The sequence below is a fragment of the Mobula hypostoma genome, chromosome 2 (genome assembly GCF_963921235.1).
Source record: "Mobula hypostoma chromosome 2, sMobHyp1.1, whole genome shotgun sequence".
NCBI classification, from domain to species: Eukaryota; Metazoa; Chordata; class Chondrichthyes; order Myliobatiformes; family Myliobatidae; genus Mobula; species Mobula hypostoma.
In genome coordinates this window covers 74243391-74264989 of record NC_086098.1, presented here as the reverse complement: position 1 = coordinate 74264989, position 21599 = coordinate 74243391, and the positions used below count along the sequence as shown (strand labels likewise).

The 21599-nt window shown below is 43.7% G+C and overlaps 1 protein-coding gene and 1 long non-coding RNA gene across 7 annotated transcripts in view; one reads left to right on the top strand and one right to left on the bottom strand.

Annotated features, from left to right (window-relative positions):
• myom2b (myomesin 2b) overlaps window positions 1-21599 on the bottom strand; it is a 215749-nt gene that overhangs the window by 10515 nt on the left and 183635 nt on the right. For 3 of the 4 annotated variants that reach the window (XM_063038773.1, XM_063038763.1, XM_063038783.1), the window contains 8 exons: window positions 15691-15778; window positions 14676-14714; window positions 13374-13479; window positions 11803-11966; window positions 10300-10336; window positions 10161-10183; window positions 10010-10065; window positions 9309-9524 (listed from right to left, as the gene is read on the bottom strand). In XM_063038773.1, coding sequence (XP_062894843.1) covers window positions 9309-9524; window positions 10010-10065; window positions 10161-10183; window positions 10300-10336; window positions 11803-11966; window positions 13374-13479; window positions 14676-14714; window positions 15691-15778 — 729 coding nt within the window. Of the gene's footprint in view, window positions 1-8471; window positions 9525-10009; window positions 10066-10160; window positions 10184-10299; window positions 10337-11802; window positions 11967-13373; window positions 13480-14675; window positions 14715-15690; window positions 15779-21599 lie in introns of those variants that run through there. The other variant, XM_063038790.1, reaches the window with a different exon arrangement.
• LOC134341119 (uncharacterized) lies at window positions 5703-21574 on the top strand. 3 transcript variants are annotated; one of them, XR_010016708.1, is made up of 7 exons: window positions 5703-5805; window positions 5897-6001; window positions 7528-7634; window positions 9236-9277; window positions 9368-9537; window positions 14324-14526; window positions 16552-21574. It is a non-coding gene; the product is annotated as an uncharacterized LOC134341119 (long non-coding RNA). The 3 variants fall into 3 exon arrangements; XR_010016709.1 differs by having other exon boundaries at window positions 16549-21574; XR_010016710.1 differs by lacking the exons at window positions 5703-5805; window positions 5897-6001 and adding an exon at window positions 7052-7089.

The window sequence follows — 21599 nt, the reverse complement described above, 5'->3', positions numbered from 1 at the left end:
CATGGAACACGCTGCCGGGGGTCGTGATAGAGGCAGATACATTAGGGGCATTTAAGACACTCTTAGATAGGTACATGGATGATAGAATCATGGAGGGATGTGTGTGAGGGAAGAGTTAGACTGCTCTTAGATTAAATTAAAGTGTCAGCACATTTGGAGCTGAAGGACCTGGATTAAGCTGTGATGCTCTAGGTTCGATTTACTGCGATACAATTTAAAAACTTTTTTGTTTGTGTGCCATCCAGACAGATCATTGTAAATGTAAGTGCATTGAAACAGAACAAAAGAAACCCAAGTCAGTATGCAGAATATAGTGTGGCAGTTACAGAGAGAGTACATTGAAACAAATACGGTGCAAAAGATGTGGTAAAGTATATTGAAATAGTGAAGAGTTCATCCTTATCATGCGAGGTTCCTTTAAGGGTCTTATAACAGGGATTGAAGCTACAGTATCCGTGACCATGATGTTATGTGTTTTCAAGCTTTTGTATCTTCCCTATGGGAGAAAGCAGAAGAGAGACTGTCCGGTCCTTAATTGTATTGGCTGCTTTCCCAAGGCAGTGGGAAGTGTAGACAGAGTCCATGAAGGGGAAGCTGGTTTCTGTGATAGACTGGGCTGTATTCACAACTCTCTTTGGTTTCTTATGGTTTCTTGCAGTCACCTGCAGAGCAGTTACCATAACAATCTGTGATATATCCAGCCAGGATGATTTTTATGGTGCATCTGTAGAAATTGGTGAGGACTAACAGGGACATGCCAAACAAAGTGATGGACAAATATAGGTGCACCAAAAACTGACAAGAAAATTGTAAAGGATATTTAAACCACTAGATTGTAATTGAACACAAGCCAGGTCATGTTTACTTAAGACTGGTTTCAACAGCAGGGGAAGAAGACCAAAGGTAAATTGGGGTGGACCACTATGAGATAGATAGAAGATCTTTGCTGTACAAGAGGTCCATTCATGAGTCTGCTTGAGATGACAAGTTACTACGATTAAAGGCAGTTTCTATCCTGCTGTTGTGAGACTTGTGAATAAACTTCTTACATGATACAATGAACTCTTGATCTTCAATGTACCTTGATGGTGGAGCAGACTTGAAGAGCCTAATTCTGCTCTGAAATCTAATGACCATATCTACCTGTTATAAGAATATTGACTGTTATAAGACTATAAACCTACTTGTTATGAGACTATTGAACAGTCCCCCAAGTCTTGACCTTCCAATCCGCTGTATCTCACTGTGATCTTGTACCTTATTGTCCACTTGCACTTCACTTTCTCCATAAATGTACAACTATTATTCTACATTCTGTTATTGCTTTCCATCACCTCGATGTATTTGTGTATGGATTTTGTATGGATGACATCCAAGCATAAGCTTTTCCCTGTATCCCAGTACCTGTGTCAAGTAAACCAGTACCCAGTGCAGCTGCCCACACTCCTGATTGAATTGGAGATAATCTCCAGGTTTGTTCATCATAGGTGGTGGTGAACCTCTGTGTTGATGCTCCTCCACAACGTCCCTCTAGTGCTCCAGTCCCGTCTGAGTCTATCCTCTTCTGCACAATGGTGGTAGGTCACCACATCATCTGGGATGTCCCATGTACATAGAAACAGAAAATAGGTGCAGGAGTAGGCCATTTGGCCCTTTGAGCCTGCACCACCATTCAATATGATCATGGCTGATCATCCAACTCAGAACCCTGTACCTGCCTTCTCTCCATACCCCCTGATCCCTTTAGCCACAAGGGCCATATCTAACTCTCTCTTAAATATCGCCAATGAACTGGCCAAAGGCTGGACTGTGACTCCTCTGATACTGCGGTGAAAACTTGTACCACAGTTGTAATGGACGGGTGAATGAGCCAAATGTCACTTGGTCAGGACAAAATCTCAGGTACATTTCTTCTATATCCCTCTGATCTACCCAGTTCCTTCTACACTGCCTTTTCCCACTATCCATCTTATCCATTCTCCACCCACCCACTCCATCTGCCCCTTGGCCACATACCCCTCCCACTGGGTCCACTGCCCCCACTGTTCTCAACTGCCCTCCCCTCCTCCCTTATTTCATTCCATGCTCCACCTTCCTCTCCTATCAGATTCCACCATCTGCACCCATTACCTCCAGCCTCTGTCACTATTCCAATGTTCCCCTCCTCCATCTGTCTATCACCTCCTCACCTGGATCCAACCATCACCTTCCAGTGTCTGTCACTATTTCCATCCTTCCTTTATCCGTCTGCCTATCACCCAATCACCTCCCAGCCTCTGTCATTGTTCCCACCTTCCCTTCCTCTGTCATTGTTCCCACCTTCCCTTCCTCCATCTGCCTATCACACGATCTCACCTGGATCCACCCCTCCCCTCACCTCTTTATACTGACTATCTCCCCTCTATCTCAGCCCGACTATCCATCCATTGACTGTGCATTTCCCTCCACAGATGCTGCCTGACCTGCTGAGTTCCTCCAGCATATTGTTTCTTTTACTACTATATGTTTATTGCAACTCACAGGCAATGATGGAGGAACTCAGCAAGTCAGGCAGCATCTATGGAGAGGAATAAACAGGGGATTTATTGCTGCTCTCTCTTCATTTCTAATCCTGGTGAAGTATCTCAGGCCCCAAATGACAACTATTTATTTCCCTCCATAGATGCTGCCTGACCTGCTGAGTTCCTCCAGCATTTTGTGTGTTGCTCTGGGTTTCCAGCATCTGCAGAATCTCTTGTTTATTGTAGTTTTGTTTGGATCTAACTTTGGCATTTATTGTCAGCAACAAAGTTCTTGCCCTCATTGTCCTATCAATAGGTTTGTGTATCACCAGTTCTCTTACACAACCCTTCCACGTACCTTCTCATGTTTTACTCATTCCAGAAAAGTCTATCCTCCTCGTTCTTTTAGTCTTACACACTGGTTTACAGGACCGGTAGGCTGTGTTCAGGGGAGGGTGTGCGTGCAGTGAGGTCCGTCATCATAATCTTGACATTAGTACAACAGTACTGTAGACTGAATAAGGAGCTGCTGGAGTGACAAGGTAACTCTTCTTGTTCAGTGTTGTACTCAGGGTCTTTTCACCAAACCCAGTGTGAAGACAATTATCTTCAACAGTGAACTTTTAAAAAGGAGTCTTTATCCTCAATGATGTGGAGATGTGTGAATCGGGACAGTGAGTACCGGAGTTGTGATGTTATGTTGAAGTTATACGAGACTTCATGAGGCTGAATTTTGAGCGCTGTGTGCAATTCTAGTCACTTACCTAAAAAAAATGTTTGAAAGACTACAGAGAAAATTCACGAGGATGTTGCCGGGACTTGGGGATCTTGAGTTATGGGGAAAGGTTGAATAGGTTAGGACTCTATTCGAGGAGTGTAGGAGAATGAGGGGAGATTTGATAGAGGTGTACAAAATTGAGAGGTGTCAATAGGGTGATGCTTTTGCCCTCGGGCTCGATGAGACTTGAACTAGAGGTCATATGTTTAGGGTGAAAGGTGAAATACTTAGGGAGCACCTAAGGGGGATTTCTTCACTCAGAGGGTGGAACGAGCTGTCAGTGGAAGTGGTGGATACAGGTTCAATATCAACATTTAAAATAAGTCTGGATGAGTACACGGACAGGAGGGCTATGGTTGGGTGCGGTTAGATAGGACTAGGCAGATCAGCACGACTAGGTGGGCCAAGAGGCCTGTTTCTGTATTATAGTGTTGCATGGCTCCATGGTAAGTGTAATGTATTCTTCAAAGAATTCAAGCTGAAGTTCGGTTGCTTGGCTCAATGATTGAAATTTACTTATCCTCATTGTGACTAACAGCCTTTGTGGGAAAATTCAACGTGCTCAAGTGCAAGTGCACTGATATCCAGCTGGTGTCATGGAGTCAGACGGCATGGAAACAGGTCCTTTAGCCCAACTTGTCTATGCCTGGCAAGGTGCCCACTAAAACACATTCTAGTTGCCCGCATTTGGCCCATATCCCTCTAGCTCCCCCTATCCACTTACCTGTAATTATCCAAATGTCTTCCAAACTTGAGAATGAATCTGCCTCAACCACTTCCTTCGGCAGCTCCTCAGGTCCATTTTAATTTTTTCTCTTCCCACCATAGACCTGTCCCTTTTGGTTTTTGGTTTCCTTTTCACTCTGTGTGCATTCACCCTATCTATGCCTCTCGTAATTTTATATACCTCTTTAAGTCACTCCTTGGCGTCCGACACTCCAACAAATAAAGACCCAGCCTGATGAACCTCTCCCTGTAACTCGAGCTCTTGACTCCTGGCAGCATCATTATAAATCTTCCCTGCAGTATTTTTTACAAGTCTTATACCTGGAAGAGGTTGACCAAAACTGTACCCAGTACTCCAAATGTGGCTTCGCTAACATCCTGTTCAGCTCCACCATGACCTTCCAATTCCTGTACTCAGAGCCCTTACCGATAAAGGCAGATGTCCCAGACATCATCATCTTCACCCTGTCTACGATGCCATTATCGGGGAACCGTGTACTGTACCTGAACTCCTGGGTCTTTGACCAGAGCATTATCAGGAAGGAGGTGGTGAGTTCTCATTGGGATGTCCTGATCGCCAGAATTTTGATCAACTCTAATGCTACTCTGCCATGGGATACAGGCCCTTCGACCCACTGAGTCCATACTGACCATCAACCCCCACTTACACTTATCCTACATTCATTACCCTTTTCCTTTATCTCCGTATTCCCATGAATTCCCACAAATTCCACCCTTTGCCTACGAGCTGTAGGCAATTTACAGTGGCGAATTTATCCACGGATTCTGCATGAGTTGAGATCTGAGAGGAAAGCGGAGCACCTGGGCAAGCCCGTGTGATTCACAGGGAAATCATGTAAACTGCACACAGATAGCACCAGAGGTCAGGATCAAAGCTGGGTCTCTGGTGCTCGGAAGCAGTGGCTCTACCCCCTGTGCTGTGGTGGTGGGAAGCTGGATAGATGGGGAGAAGGATCTGGACTGAGGCTGAAGGAGTAGTTCTGAAGGTAGGCCAGCTCCTCATGATTGACTGTGATTCAGGATCACAGAGACAATCTGCGAAAATTTAACATTTCAGACCCTTAACAAGGTGCTACTTTAAATAATATGTTGTTCTTGCCAACAACATCCATGCACCATCAGTCCACAGGACATGACACTCAGGAATTTGGGCTATATTTTTTTTGTGTGTGTATGTTTACTGCTGTCTTATATGTGCTTTTAGTTGTGTATGACTCTAGTTTCGGTGTTTTGCTCCTTGGCCCTGGAGTAACACTATTTTGTTTGGCAGTATTCATGTATAGTTGAATGACAATTAAACTTGAACTTTTGTATGAAACAAGTTAATGGATTGCTCTGCTAACCTGAACATTGACCTGTCATTTAATTTAAGAAATAAGGCATAAAAGATTAACATATTCAATTTGACGCCTTAACTGAAACATCTTTGTATCAAAGACCATGTGAAATGGTTTTTGCCAATGTGAACCATTTGTTGCTCATACAGCGAGGCTATCAGACTGTGAAACACACAAAGCTGGAGGACCTCAGTAGGTCAGGCAGCATTCACGGAGGGAAATAACCAGTCAATGTTTTGGCTGAGGCCCTTCATCAGGCGTGATGACTCTGAACTTTATACAGTACTTTAGTCTGATCCCACGTGTTGGGGTTTCTGTGGTCTGTATGAAACTGTGATTTAAAGCCTGAGGGAGAGGCTGGTGAAGGGTCACAAGTCCATCATGTCCCAGGTAAAACAACTGAGGTGAGGAAAGATGAGGGTGGGAGGCTAGGTGAATTCTGGTGAGTATGATCACCTTGGTCCTTGTGAAATTTAGTCTGATGGTTTGGTTTTGTTCTGTGACTCACTCAATGGTTTCTCCTCATTTTTAAGTAAGGTTCTGGAGACCCTGTGGACTCCAGCAATGGTTCAAGTCAGCAATCTGTGCGTTTGCACCACCCATGCGAGAACAGCAGTGAGCAAACCAAGAAGCCTCAGGTAAAATGAGGGGATCATTGAAGGTGTATGGATCACATGTTTAAATGTTAAACGCATGATTCCACAAACACCGCTCCAGATGCAGTGGAGCCCTGCCATACCCTGTACTGGGGACATCCCATCACCAGGACTCCTGTGATGGAAGAAGGTGATTCACCACCACCTTCTAAAGGGAAAGGATATCAAAATCATGAGGGGCATAGGAATGGTTATGAGCAATGAAAGAAAAATAGTTTCTGGTGAAAATAGATTTACCCTTTTAACCTATCTCTGTTCTTGGAAGTTCAGAATGATTGTGTCATCTCAGAAGTAAAAGCTTCCACTGTCATAGAACATTGCCATACAGTACAGGCTGTTCAGCCCACAAAGTAATACTACTACTACTATGCTGACCCTTTAACCTACACTATCAAATTAACTCTTCCCTCCGACATAGCCCTCCATTTTTCTATTATCTAATCTAACCTAAGAGTTTCTTAAATGCTGCTTATGTATCTGCCTCTACCACCACCTCTAACAGGGCATTCCATGCACTTACCACTCTGTGTTAAGCAAAACTTACCTCTGACATCCCCCGCGAGAGTTTCCTTCAATCACCTTTATGTTATGCCTCTCGAATTAGCCATTTCCACCCTGGGAAAAAGTCTCTGGCTGTCCACCAGATCTATCCCTCTTTTCATCTTGTACACCTCTCTAAAGTTACTTCTCATCCTCCTTCCTTCCAAAAAGAAAAGGCCTTCTGATGAAGAGTCTTGGCCCAAAACATCGGCTCAATATTCCTTTCCATAGATGCTGCCTGACCTGCTGGTTCCTCCAGCACTGTGTGTGTGTGACATTACTCTGGATTTCCAGGCATCTGCAGAGTCTCTTGTGTTGAGAGCTCACTCAACCTTTCCTCGTAAGTCCCTCCAATACAGACAGCATCTGGGTAAAGTTTCCACTAACTTCCTATAATGAATGACCAGAACTGAACACAATACTTCAAGTATTTTGTGTTTTTTTGTCAATCATTTAAAGGATCTGTGTTTGCTGAGGAACGTGCAAGATGCACTAAGATTGAGAGAGGTTTCGGCAGATTGTCCTTCGGGGTAGGGAAGTCAGAAAGGATTGTAGGGTGGAAGTGTTGGAGTCATACAGTATGGAAACAGACCCTTTGGCCCAACTTGTCCCTGCCAACCAAACTGCCTGCATTTACTGTCCACATACCTCCCAAAATTCTGTTAAATGTTGTTAATAAATCCTTCTCAACCTCTTCCTCTCTCAGCTTGTCATATACTCACCACTCTCCGTGTGGACATATTGCCCCTCTGTGTGGACTTTTAAATCTTTATGTTCTTTCTCTAAACCTATGCCCTCTAGTTTTAAAATCCCCTACCCTGGGGCAAAGACAATTGTGATTTCACCATTTCTGAGCCCCTCAAGATTATTTATATCTCTGTAAGGTCAGCCCTCAGTCTGCTGCACTGCAGGGAAAACATTCCCAGGCCATCTAGCCCCAGTAATAATGTTTTCTGCATTCTTTCCAGCATAATGGCATCAGGGTGACCAGATCTGCAAGTGTGGTCTCAGCAAGGGCTTGGAGAGCTGTATCGTGATGTCACAACTCCTGCATTCTTTGCCTGGACCAATAAAGGTAAGCATGCCAAATGCCTTCATCATCACCTTGTCTGCCACTGTTGCTGCTTTTAGGGAACAAGGAGATCCCTCTGTCTCCTTGTTCTACCACATTCTCTGTACCCTGCCGTTTACGGTGTAGGTCCCCCGGTTTAATTTCCCAAAATCTAATACTCTGCATGTGTCTGAGTTAAACTGTGTCTGCCATTCCTTGACCCACTTTCCCAGTTCATCCAGATATTGCTGTAGTTCATGTGGCACACTTCTGGTCACAGGCCTCCAGTCTGTTAGCAACCCTCCAGCAACGTCCTCTGCCTCCTTCCACCAAGCCTCTTTTGTCTAGCTCCCATATGATCTCGCCCAATCCAGAAGAGTTTAAATCCTCCTGTGACTATAGAAAAATCTTCCCACCAGGATACTGATCCCCCTCGTATAGGTTATCTCTGCCCCAGAAGAGATCCCAAAAACCTGAACCTCAGCCACATATTCAGCTGCATTTTCCTCCTATTCCAGCCCTTCCAAGCATGTGTACCAGAGTAATCCAGAGATTTCAGCCTTTCCTTCACATCCTGTTTATACCTTCTGCCTGGCTCTCTGTATGCACTCTGCAGGACCCAATTCCTTTTGTACCTATGTCATTGGTTCCAATGTACACAACAACCTCTGGCTCTTCTCCCTCCCCCTTAAGAATGCTCTGCAGTCGCTCAGAGACATCCTCAACTGCAAGGGACACACTGTCCTGGTCCTGTTTTTGTCCACAGAACCGCCCCCTCCCCCCCCCCGCCATTTTGTCCTGATGAAATATCAACTATTTATTTCTACAGATGCTGCCTGACCTGCTGAATTCCTCCAGCATTTTGTGTGTTACTATCCAGTATTCCAGATTGTTTTATATTCTGAACCTCCTCAGAGTTCCCCAGGAAATCCTTACAGTGAGAATGACTAAGGTTAAGAATTCAATCAGTTACTGAAGGTACACTGCGTGGGCTCACTGCTTTCACCCAGACATGTTACTGTGCTGTTGCTGACTTTAGTGATCCTGTTAAGGTAATGTGTGACTCTGCAAGCAGAATTTGAGTCAGTGGGAGACAGAAACACAAGTGAGGGTTAAACATTGCCATGAAAGGCATTTTTTATTGATGTAAAGCATGACAAACAAAACACGAGATTAGTCGAGTAAGGTGATACAGAGGGAGTGAGTCGCAGCCATGGGTTGGTGGTAGCTGGTTTTGTGGTAACAATTGATTTGGAAGGGTGTGAGATTAATATTATTCCCTTCTCAGTAGGACATGGTGCATTTACAAACTGTATTTCTCTAAACAGCCGAGGAAAGGCAAAATTCAGCAAGGAGACTATAGTGGAATATTTGTGCTCTGGTACTCCGGGTTTTGTAGGGCAGATGATTAACACTAAACTGGTAAATGAGTGATTTTTGCCAACAACCCATCAGGAGGGCCAGAGCAAAGAAATTCCTCCAACTGACCTGACATTTGAGCACCATCCAAAGAATGATTGACACTTCTACTCCTAGAGTTTATATTTTCTATGTTAAGCTTCACGGGTAATTATTCACTGCAGTTCATGCTATGTTTACAATAGGTCATCACTTTCTCCTGGCAGGTTTGGAGTCTGGTGAAAGGACAACCCCTTTCTTCACCTCAGGTATTGCCTCTCCATGTTTGTAGACACTTACAGTGACATCAATCGTTTCACCACCGTACTTGTTCCTGACATTAATGCTGTATTTCCCAGAATCCTCTGTGGTGACGCATTTGATGGTGAGCGAGGCAAACTTCCCCTGTTCGAGGGTCGCAGTGTGGTGGTCATTCATCTCCAGGTCTCTGTCATTCTTCAACCAGGTCACCTCAGGAATTGGGTCTCCAAATACGGTGGATGTGAGGCTCAGTGTCTGGAGCACACAAGTAAGTTTATGTCAACAATCCTTCAGAACATTTACTGAGTTTTTGCAAAGAGCCTTCATAACATTTACTGCTGCAGTGGTGTGGGAGCACCAGATTAAGCTAAAACACAGACAAGAGGCAGTAGCTATCAGAACCTGGACCAATAAACAAACTGCTACAGAAAGTCAGGTTCATCTTCTTACCTCCATGGATGTTGCTCAATGGTCTGAGTTCCTGTAGCAGTTTGTCTCTCTTCTGTAACACACACGGAATTCTGAAGCTTAGCCAGCATTCATGGTGGGGAATAAACAACTGATGTTTTGTGCCAAGACCCTTAATTAGGACTGTTTATTTCCCTTCATAGATGCTGCCGTGTTCCTCCAGCAATTTGTGTATGTTGTTCTGCTCTGGATTTCCAGCATCTGCAGACTCTTATAATCTCCCTGCCTCTCACCCCCTCCCATCTCTCTCCCCTATGACCCACACCTCATACCTTGCCTTCCATTATGGTGACCACATCAGGCAATCCGCCTAAAACTTTGCCACGATCTAGGAGGGAGAGGGAATCAATGTGAAACCATTCATTCTGTGTGAACTGTATAATTTCACTGCGATTGAATAAGGAACACTTTCTGGATACTTACTCTTTTCTGCAAAAGCTGCAGCTCTGTAAATGAGAATAAAGATAATTCAATAAAGTGTAATTGATAAGCTCAACATTTTTACAAGCATGACTGAGCAGGCAGTCCTGCAGTGAAATACTTTTAGGACATTGGAACTTACTTGAGTCTCTGGAATTCATTATATGCTTCAGTGTAAGCTGCAAAGTAATGAGAGAGAGGTCTTAGCACAAGATAATGCTCCAGGTATATCAAACCGTACATGTTCAGTGCAGTAGATATGTAGCAACAATCCATGAGTTCATAGAACAGTAGAGCACAGGAACAGGTCCTTCAACCCACTAAGTTATACCAACCATAATAAATTATCAATTAATTCCCCTCTGCCTGAACAATATCCATATCCTTCCATTTTCCTCACATTTATGTACCCATCTAAATGTCTCTTAAAAGTGTCTAATTCTAGGCACTCACCACTGTTTATAAAAAAAAACTTGCCGCTCACATCTCCTTTGAGATTACTGCTTCTAACCTTAAATGCATGCCCTCTGGTATTAGACAATTCAACCCTGAGGAAAACAATACAGTCCGTCTCTGCCTCTCATAATCTTATGAACCTCTGCCCCTGCCCCTCCAGAGAAAACAACCAACGTTTGTCTAATGTCTCATTATAGCACAAACCCTCTAATCCAGACAGCAACCTGGTAAATCTCTTCTGTACCCTCTCCAAAGCCTCAACATCCTTCCTATAATAAACTGACCAGAACTATATGCAATACTCCAGCTGCAGCCTAACTAGAGTTTTATAAAGCTACAATATAACTGCCTGATTTTTAAACTCAGTGCCTCAACTAATAAATGCAAGCATGTCATATGCATCATTAACCTCCGATCAATCTGTGCAGCCACTTTCAGGGAACTATGAACTTGGACCCCCAAATCTCTCTGCTCCTTAACAATGTACTGTCTCTGAACATTTGACCTGCCAAGGTGCAACACTTCACATTTGTCCAGGTTAAACTCCATCTGACATCTCTCTGCCAATATCTGCAACTGATCTATATTCTGCTAGTCTACAGTATCCACAAAACCATCAATCTTTATATCATCTGCAGACTTACTAACCTACTCATCTACATTTTCATCCAGGTCATTTATAAACCTTACAAGCAGCAGATCCCTGTTGAACACCACTAATCATAGACCTCCAGCTAGAATAAATTCCTTCGATTACTACCCTCCGTCTTCTTTGGGCAAGCCAGTTCTGAATCCAAATGGCCGATTCACCATGGATCCCATGCACCTTCATCTTCTGGATGAGCCTCCCATAAGGAACCTTCTCAAACTCCTTTCTAAAATCCACAGGTCTGCCTTCATCAATCTTCCTTGTCACTTCATCAAAAATCTCAGAGTAACACACACAAACTACTGGAGGAACTCAGCAGGTCAGGCAGCAGCTATGGAGAGTAATAAACAGTTGACGATTCGGGCCGATGAAAGGTCTCTGCCAGAAACATTGAATGCTTTTTCATTTCCATAGATGCTGTCTGACCTACTGAGTTCGTCCAGCATCTGCAGGATGTCCTGTGTTTATGGAGATCGGCTTAACCTGGCAGAGCGAACACCCAGCACTCACATCAACGGACATTCACAAGCAATGCCTTACCCTCTCCCGACAGGTCCAGGTTCCGTTTGTAAGAGGTTTTGCCGTCAAAGATCTCCATGGTGTATTTGCCCTTGTCTTTCTCCGTGGGTTCACAGACCTGCATCCAAACCTGGTCGTTACTTCCACCAATTCTCATCTTTTCAGATGAAGCAATCTTCGAATCTCTGGAGGAAAACAGTGACAACAACAGTCTGGAAAGAGGGCCTTCAGCCAACTCACCCAGCCTGACTGTCTTGCCTTTCAACACCAGCCCCATTTGCCCATGTAGCTCCAAATATTTCCAATCCAAGTACCTTTTAAATGTTGTATCCGTCTCTACACCTTCCTCTGGAGGCCTGTTCCACATTCCCACCACCCTCTTGTTCAACAGAGTTTTCCTCATCTCCCCTCCAACCAATTACTTAAAACCTGTGGTTCCAGGTTTGTGTGCCCACTGTTGAGTGAAATGGGTGCTGTCATAGGAAAGATGTGGTTAAATTATAAAGAGTGCGGAGAAGATGTACCAAGATGTTGCCAGGAATAGAGGCCTGAGTTATAGGGAGAAGCCAGGTCTTTATTCTTTGGAATGTATGACAAAGAAGGGTAACTTTAGAGAAATGTTTAAAATTATGCAAGGCGTAGATAAGGTGGATGGTAAAGGTCTTTTTCTCAGGGTAGGGGAGACCAGAATTAGGGTGTGATTTAATAGGGACCTAAGGAGCAACTTTTTGACAGAGGGTGGTGACTTTATGGAATAGGCTGCCAGGGGAGGTGGTTGAGGCAGGTACAAAAGTGTCATTGAAGAAGAACTTGGACAGGTGCTTGGTGGGATAAAGGCTGAACACAGGAAATTGAGACTTGATGGATGGGCACTGTGGTTGTCATGGACTGGTTGGGCAAAGGACCTGTGTCTCTGCTGTATAGTCATAGTCATACTTTATTGATCCCGGGGGAAATTGGTTTTCATTACAGTTGCACCATAAATAATAATAGAACCATAAATAGTTAAATAGTAATACGTAAATTATGCCAGTAAATTATGAAATAAGTCCAGGACCAGCCTATTGGCTCAGGGTGTCTGACCCTCCAAGGGAGGAGTTGTAAAGTTTGATGGCCACAGGCAGGAATGACTTCCTATGATACTCTGTGCTGCATCTCGGTGGAATGAGTCTCTGGTTGAATGTATTCCTGTGCCCACCCAGTACATTATGTAGTGGATGGGAGACATTGACCAAGATGGCATGCAACTTAGACAGCATCCTCTTTTCAGACACCACTGAGAGAGAGTCCAGTTCCATCCCCACAACATCACTGGCCTTACGAATGAGTTTGTTGATTCTGTTGGTGTCTGCTACCCTCAGCCTGCTGCCTCAGCACACAACAGCAAACATGATAGCACTGGCCACCACAGACTCGTAGAACATCCTTAGCATCACTCTCGATGACCTCCAGCTTCTCAAAATTTCAGCTCCAAACTGCTTGTTCAGAGATTACTGCACTTGGTGAGCAGACAGTCACGGCGAGTTTGCATGCTAACACAGAACATTCAGCATTCATTTCCCATACGTGATCTACCGCTCCCAAGCACGTACTTGTGATACCAGAAAACCTTCATATCCTCCATGTAGTACTTCAGGAAGGACAAGATCCTTATTCCTTCTGGGGTGCACTTTATCTTCAGCTCAGAAGCAGACAGCCCTAGAGGTTAACACACCTTAAATTAGTACCCCCCATGCACTGGTTTGACGATGCCTGCTATCATTTCCCTCAGTTCACAGGAAGTTAATGCCAGGTTAAAAATATGACTAAAATTTCACAACACGTGTTGTTGATAAGCCCATTTTGAAATATTCAGTAGGCACAGCAAACGGTAGGGCACTGAGGAGTGTGGCAGAACAGAGGGGTCTGCATACAGATCCATAATTCCGTGTAAGTCACATCACAAGTAGATAGGGTGTTTACGAAAGCTTTTGGCACATTGGCGAATCAAAGTATCGAGTACAGGAATTGGGAAGTTATGTCAAAGTTCTATAAGATGTTGATGAGGCCAAATTTGGAGTACTGTGTGAAGTTCTGGTCATCTACTTACAGGGAAGATTGAAAGAGTACAGAGAAAATTTACAAGGATATATCCAGAGCTTCAGGAGCTTAGTTATAGGGAAAGGTTGAGTAGGTTAGGACTTTAATCCCTAAAGCATAGTAATATGAAGGGAGATTTCATAGTGGTATACAAAATTATGAGTATAGATAGGGTAAATGCAAGCAGGTATTTTCCACTGAGGTTGGGTGAGACTAGACCTGAGGTCATGGGCTAAGGCTGCAGGTGAAATAGCTACAGGAAACCTGAGGGGGAGCTTCTTCGCTCAGATGGTAGTGAGTTGTTTGATTTCAACATTTAAGAGAAGTTTGGATGGGAGGGGTATGGATGGCTATAGTCCAGGTGCGGGTTGATGGGACGAGGCAGAATAATATTTGGGCACAGACCAGATGTGTTGAAGGACCTGCTTCTGCATTGGTTGTGCTCTTCTGTTTAATGCTGCAGGCTGACTTTGCAGAAACGTCTGCCCACTTTCCAGAAGCCCCATCCAATGGGCTTCTCAACCCGTGCAGCACAGTGGGTAGAGCCGCTGCCTTCCCACTCCGGAGACCCGGGTTTGATCCTGACAACGGGATCGTAGGCTTCGGGTTTCCAGCCATGGAGGGTCAGTGAGTCAAGCAGCCACTGTAAACCATCCAAGTGTACAGGTGAGAGCTAAAATCTTGGGGGAGTTGATAGAAACGTGGGGAAAATAAACTGAGATTGATGTGCGAGTGGTCGACGGTGGGTACTGAGTTAATGGACCAAAGGGCTGTGGGACTCTCTGACAGAATAAGTTGGAAATAGCAACACTTACCACTGATTCTGCTGATCTCCTGAACAATCTCCTCGTACACTGCAAGAGGGAGAGGATTACATATTGGTTACAGATCTGAACATTTAATGTAGCTGTATACAAACCTATCCATTTCAGATTCAGATTTCTTAATCACAAGTACATCAAAACATACAGTGAAATACATCATTTGCATTAACAACCAACTCAACCAAGGATGCACTGGGGGAGGCCCAAAAGTGTTTCCACATATTCCAGCCACCAACATAGCATGTCCAAAATGGCACACACTAAAGGCTGAAAGAACTCTTTAGGTCAGGCAGCATCTATGCAATACTTCAGCCCAAAATGTCAACTCTTTATTCCTCGCCATAGATGCCACCTGACCTAATGAGTTCCTCCAGAATTTTGTGCGTGTTCTTCTGGATTTCCAGCATCTTGAGAATTCTTTGTGTATATGACATGCCCAGAATGCTCAGCAGGACAACACTTAAGCCCTTCCCCTCCACCCAGTCATACACAAACAGCCTCTAACCCCAGAACAGGCTGCCTCTGGGCTTCCAACCACAGTCATTGGCCTCACATTCACATACTTACAGATATTGGGCCTCATGTTGACCTTTAATCCAATCTTCAGACCTCACTGACCACTGGATATTAGCCCCAGGGCTCACTGATCATGGGAATTTGACCTCTTGGCCTCAATCTCCAGACTCTCACAGACCTGGGATGGTCTCGTCCCTTCATCTGGAGTTTAAACATGGAACTGTGACCATCCATTCAGCTCCACAGATGCTGCCTGAACCACTGAATTCCTGTAGCAGCCTGTGTGTTGCTCTGGATTTCAGCATTCGCCCTGGCTGGTGTTCCCAGTGGTTCACATGGGTGCCGAGATGATCTCACTCTCTTTCCTCCCAGCACATGGTATCTCAGAGGTCTGTTCCCATCCCAATCCCACACACTTCTGTACCCCTACTTCTAGCCCCCATGGCTCAGACAAATGCCCCTGACTGGGGATGGACAGAAAAAGTCCTACCTTTCCCAGCCACTTCCAGTACGGAGGTATCTTGACCTTTCTCATCCTTCAGTGTCATCTGGTATTCACCCATGTCCTTCTTGGAGAACTAAATGAATAAAAAATGACTTCATTATCAATGGCAGGTAACGTTCTCCCACCTTGGCACCATCTAGTGCAGTGGCCACACACAGTGCTCTGTTGTAACATCCCAACTCTCCCAGGAGAACTGATGGAGGCCGGGGGAGGGGGGGGGTTGGCTGGGGAATGGAGACAATATGAAGGAACTGATTTTTCTGAGTGCCAGTACATGAACACAATCATGAGATCAGAACATGTAGGCTCGATATCACGTGTAATCCATTATTCCACATTCTGCAACATTCCATGACACCATCTGAAAAGCGCTATCAACAGGGGTATTAACTACCAAACTACTCCATTAACTAGCTTTACTCCAGTCTGATTATTTCCTGACTCAGTCACCACTCGCATGGATCTAAAAATCTATTTTTACTTAAACTAACAATGCATAATAATTAGTCAAAGTCAAAAAAATTATGCTGCATCTTATGTAGTGTATTTAATTTTTCAGTAATATTGTAAATATATTGTTTGATTAAGCATTCTTTGATAATTTACATAATTCATTATGGGTTACTTGCAAGAAGTACAGGAATAGAATACGTCATCACACCACCATGTCTCATGTGAGCGCCCCACTAAAAAAGAAACTACATAGTTAAAGTGTCCTGGCTCTTCTGTTTATTCTTTCAATTAGTTCCTGGAGTTAGAAAACATAACAGTGGTGATGAGGAAGTTGAGAAATGAACCTGAGACAATGACCTATCTATTGAAGTGCAGTATGATTTTTTTCAGAAGGGGTGAGAGACGTTCCAGTTTTTAAAAAAAAGGCAGAAAATGGATGAAATTAACAAGCAACGAGTACCGCCATGGGTTCATAAACATTGAGCACTGGTAATGAATGATATAAAGGAGAAATGGCTGGTTATATCAGAAAGATGGATGCATTTGATTGCACAATAGATAACTGAATGATGTACACCGAAGGAATTTAGCAATATTTTGAAGCAAGTGAAATAGCCAGTGTTGCTGAGTGCAATGAGTGGAAAAACATACAGTTTGCTTATAAGTTTAATTGCTCCAAGCAAACCAGTCAAAAATAGCTTTGCTGATATCGGGAATGTAATGCAGGAACATTTAGAACCAAAACCATTGTTGATTGCAGAAAACTTTAGGTTTTATCAGAGGAATCAAATGGAAGGGGAGTCCATTTCAGCCTGTGTAGCTGAATTGAAGCAATTGTTTAGTTTGTGGAATCTTCAAGAAAGCATTCAGAATGACTCCCAACTGAAGCACAATGGACAATTAACAGAACAGCTGTAATCACAGTATCAATGGAAACTGCATCCAGAGACACAATTGAGTTGCTATCAGGAATGAAACTGAAACTGAACATGAACAAAATTTCAATGTCCAAACAGAAACCTGCCTGGCCAAACAAATTGTGATACCTTTGTGGCAGTGGCTTGCAAACACCAGACCAATGCAGGTTTAAAGGCTAAGCATGCAGAAAATGCAACAAAATTGGACATGGAGAAGAGAAAAAGGTAAAAAAAAACTCAGTTTCAAAAAGAGCACTAATCTATATGTAGTTGATGAAAACTCTGATAATCATGAGAGTGAGATAGGAATGGGGTAGCCTTGAGATTTACAATGTGAAAACTAACAAGAGACGAGCAATTATGGTTTACATCAGAAGTGAACAGAAAATTAATTAAAATGAAATTGGAGACTGGCTTGGCTGTTTGTCATTCCACAAAATCAAGGATACTGAACTAAAGCCTGCAAATGTCCAACTAAGAACTTATATTGGAGAAAAGATAACTCCTGTGGGAATTACATATATAACAGTGAAGTACAACAACCAACAAGCCACATTGGGCTTGTATGTGGTAAAAACAGGAGGCCCAGCATGTGGGCCTGTGGTTGGTTGAGACAACTACAACTTGACTGACAATCCTTCCACCATTTAAATGCCACATCCCCTGCAGACAGGTCAAGTGAAAGCAAATTAAGGAGGGTACCAGAGGATGGCACAGCAGTGTTCAAGGATGGCATTGCAAAACTCAAACATATCAAGGGTAAACTAGTGTTAAATTAAAATGCCACACCCAAGTTTTACAAAACTCATCTGATTCCTTATAACATCTGTGAGAAAGTGAGAAGATCGCATGGAGGCTGAAGGAGCCCATGGGGAATGGCAGTGGTTCCAATGGCCACAGGATGAGTCAGCCATGATGTGTCATGATTTTAAGGTCACTATCAGCCCAGTTCTGAAAATAGATCAATATCCTCTGCCCAGGATAGAGGATATATTTACAAACCTTTCTGGAGTGAAACACTTCAGCAAAGTAGATGTAGCTGAGGTTTACCTCCTTAAGATTGTTATAGCCAGGAGTAATGGGGACAAGGTCCTACTACATATTAAATGCTCCCAATGGCGTGTGCCTCAAATAGCCCCTGACAACCAAGTCCAGCTCCTGGCCTTCACATGTGGCTTAGCTACTAAGCCCAGAGGAACCGTTTCATCTGACTGGAGAAGGGGCAAAGGCAGGTACTGGCAGCTTAAAACCAGTCACTTCGGGTCGATGGGGTTCGTCAGCCATGGTTGGCAGTTCATCTAGGAGGAGGAAAACTCTGATCTAAAACTTCTGCTGCTTTGTGGCTATACCCCTCATGAGGAAGGCATCAGGAGAAAACGCCAAGGGAAAAATCCAGAACTGGCATCCCTAAAGTAGTCCTATGTTGAGTTCAGTGCTGACTGGCAGCTCTTGCAACACTGCTGGGACCAAACTGTATTGGCCTCTGTTGTTCCTTTAGGTTCATCAGATGCATGGAGAGGGAGAGCTTGCTGCATGGGCAACAGCTTGCGTATCTGGACAGCTGGGGTGCAACATCCTTGGTCGACCCTGACTGAAGGAGACCTCATTTGCTCAACTATAGTTGGAGATTGGAGCAGAGTCCAAAGTGTTTTTCACCATAAATACTCATAAGGGACTTTATTGCTACAATAGGCTTACTTTTGGAGTGGCATCTGCCCAGGCACTCAGTGTTACTTGGATGATATCATTGTTACCAGTGAGGATGACACAGAATATTTCCAAAATCTCAAGACAGTGCTGCAGAGAAAAATTACATACAGATTGCCAGAGAGGCCTTAAGTCTGGTTTGGGCTGTGGAACATTTCAACCTGTACCTGTATGGGAGAGCGTTTACCCTCATTACTCATCATCAGCTATTATTGACCTAGATGGTCAAGATGGCACTTGGGTGTAACATTTCTTCAGTCAACATCTTCTGGGTAGATCATGAAACCAGATATTTCACTTCTTTTATGTCTCTTATGTTTATTTTTCATCTTAAATGTGATTCTGGAGTTGTTGGAGCCTGTGATTTGTAGCTTGGAGATCATTTGGGTATTTCAGTGCTCCGCAGTCTCCGAGAGGATTTTAGGAGCCAGAGGTGGTGTGAGCAAACCTCACGGCAAGAAGGCTGCCGGATGGGGTGTAAACTAATGTTCAACTCAAATTCACTGGTTATAGCTTCCATTGTTTGCCGATTAAAACAATGAAGAAGATTGAAACATCAAGGCAAATGTGGAAGGTGCACGCTGGTTGCCTGCCTTTTGATTGCTGGTGGGATCGCTCTGCTACAGTGAAGGAAAGGCCTGCCGCTGAGGCCAGAGAATGTCGCCCAGTGTTTCTGCATTTTGGACATGGACTTGGACGTGATTTTTTTCCCAGACTTTTTTATATTGTGTTTCTCACTTGGTTTTTTGTGTGCCGGGGAGGAGGATTTGTGGGTTGATGTGCCTGTTCCATTTTAGTTTGTTTTTTTCTGTGTGGGGAGGAGGGTTTTGGGGGTTGGTCATGCTACCATTCTTATCATTGCGTGGCTACCTGAAGAAGAAGAATTTCCGAGTTGTATACTTCGATGATAAATGAACCTTTGAACCTTTTTAAACCATTTTCAATCCAAGGAAGTGTGTTCCACTAAGAGCAGCAGCACGAATGCAGAGATGAGCTCTGTTTCTTGGAGGATACAATTACAAGATCGAATTCAAGAGGAGAAATAACCATGGAAATGTTGATGGATTGTCCTATTTACCCTTGGAAAAGGAAATACCTGTAAAACTTACAAAAGAGGACACTCCTCTTGACATATTCTCCCTAATACAAATGAAAGTCTCCATATTATGGCAGAGATAATCCAAAGGGAAACTAGAAAAGACCCCACACTGCCTTAGGTTTACACGGCAACCTAAAATGGCTGACGTGTGCAGCAGAAGCTACAATTTTTACCAGCGCTGGAATGAACTTGCCCTTGATGGAGTTGTCTTATGTGGGGATTGAAAGTTGTTGTACCATCCAGGCTGAGAGCTGAAGTGTTGAAGGAACTACACATTCAGGTCATCCAGCCATAGTCAAAATGTAAGTGTTGGCTTGAAACTTTGGTGACCTGGGATAGTTTAGCAAATCGAGCAGCTTGCCATGCACTCTTCGGGATGCCAACACATCCAAAATTTATTACGAGCAGCACCTCTCCATCCTGGAGAATGGCTTGCACTCACAGGCAGAGGATTCATGTGGATTTTGCCAGACCATTCATGGGCACAAATTTCTTGGTCATAGCAGATGCAGCTACAAAGTGGACAGAAGTGTTTCCAATAATCTCCATTACAGCCTTGCACATCACTGATGTTTTGAGAGGTTTCAGGTGTTCAAGAACACTTGGTCAGTGACAATGGACCACAGTTTGTTGTGGAACAGTTTAAGTCATTCCTGAAAATGAATGGAATAAGTCAAATTACATCTACACTGTACCAGCCAGCTACAAACGTCTTGGTGGAAAAGTTTGTCCAGAGTCTAAAGAATACACTGCGAGCAACGTCAGCAGAACATTCTACACTGAATCAGAAGCTTGCCAATTTCCTCCTTGCATATCGCAGTGCAGCACATTTCACAACCAACAGCCCACCAGCTATGCTGTTCCTGGGTCGTCCTTTGTGTTGATGCTTGGATCTCCTCAAACCCAGTCTCAGAAGGAGTTGGCAGGACAAACTGTTGAGACGAATTGAGGGCTTCTCAAACAAAGAGGTTCAATGCAGTCATGGTGAGGGACTAGAAAGATTATCAAAAGTTGGCTACTTGAAAAGATTAATGACAGAACTGAAACACTCTCCTACATATTGGAGATTGCATCTGATGTCATTTGGAGATGACACATCAGTCAATTGAGGAGAGCAGAGTACATCGTCAAAGAAGAAAGGTGTCCAGAGCTGTCAGACCCACTTCCTACAGTCTCAGAGTCAATTCCTGCAATCACCACGGAGGTCTCAGAACATGAGATTGCTTCATAGCCATAAGTCGCACCTGCCAAGCTGAGTGACCGCCCCTTGCCCTGCCCCCTCTTAGAAAAGATGTTATCCTGCAACAGTAAGAAATCCTCCACAGCGATTAAATCTTTAGGCCTGAATGGGACAATATGAAATTTACTATGCTATGGATGTCCATGGAGTAGTTGTATTACATAGTATACAGTGTGTGTGTATACATACATACAGACGATGACTAGAGAGCAATACGTTACATATTTGAGTGCTAGTGTAAATGTATTGTTTGGTGAAGCATTCTTTGTTTACATAATTCATTCTGGATTGTATGCAAGAAATACATGATTAGCACATATCTTTACTCCACCAAATCATATGTGTGCACCTCACAGAAAACAATGAAAGAGGCCTACAGGCATCGATGGGAAAATTAAGAAATATTGTACAATAGAAGTTATGAACATTATACATAAAGAAAGACTGACTGTAAACCAATGTGCAAAAGAAGAAAATT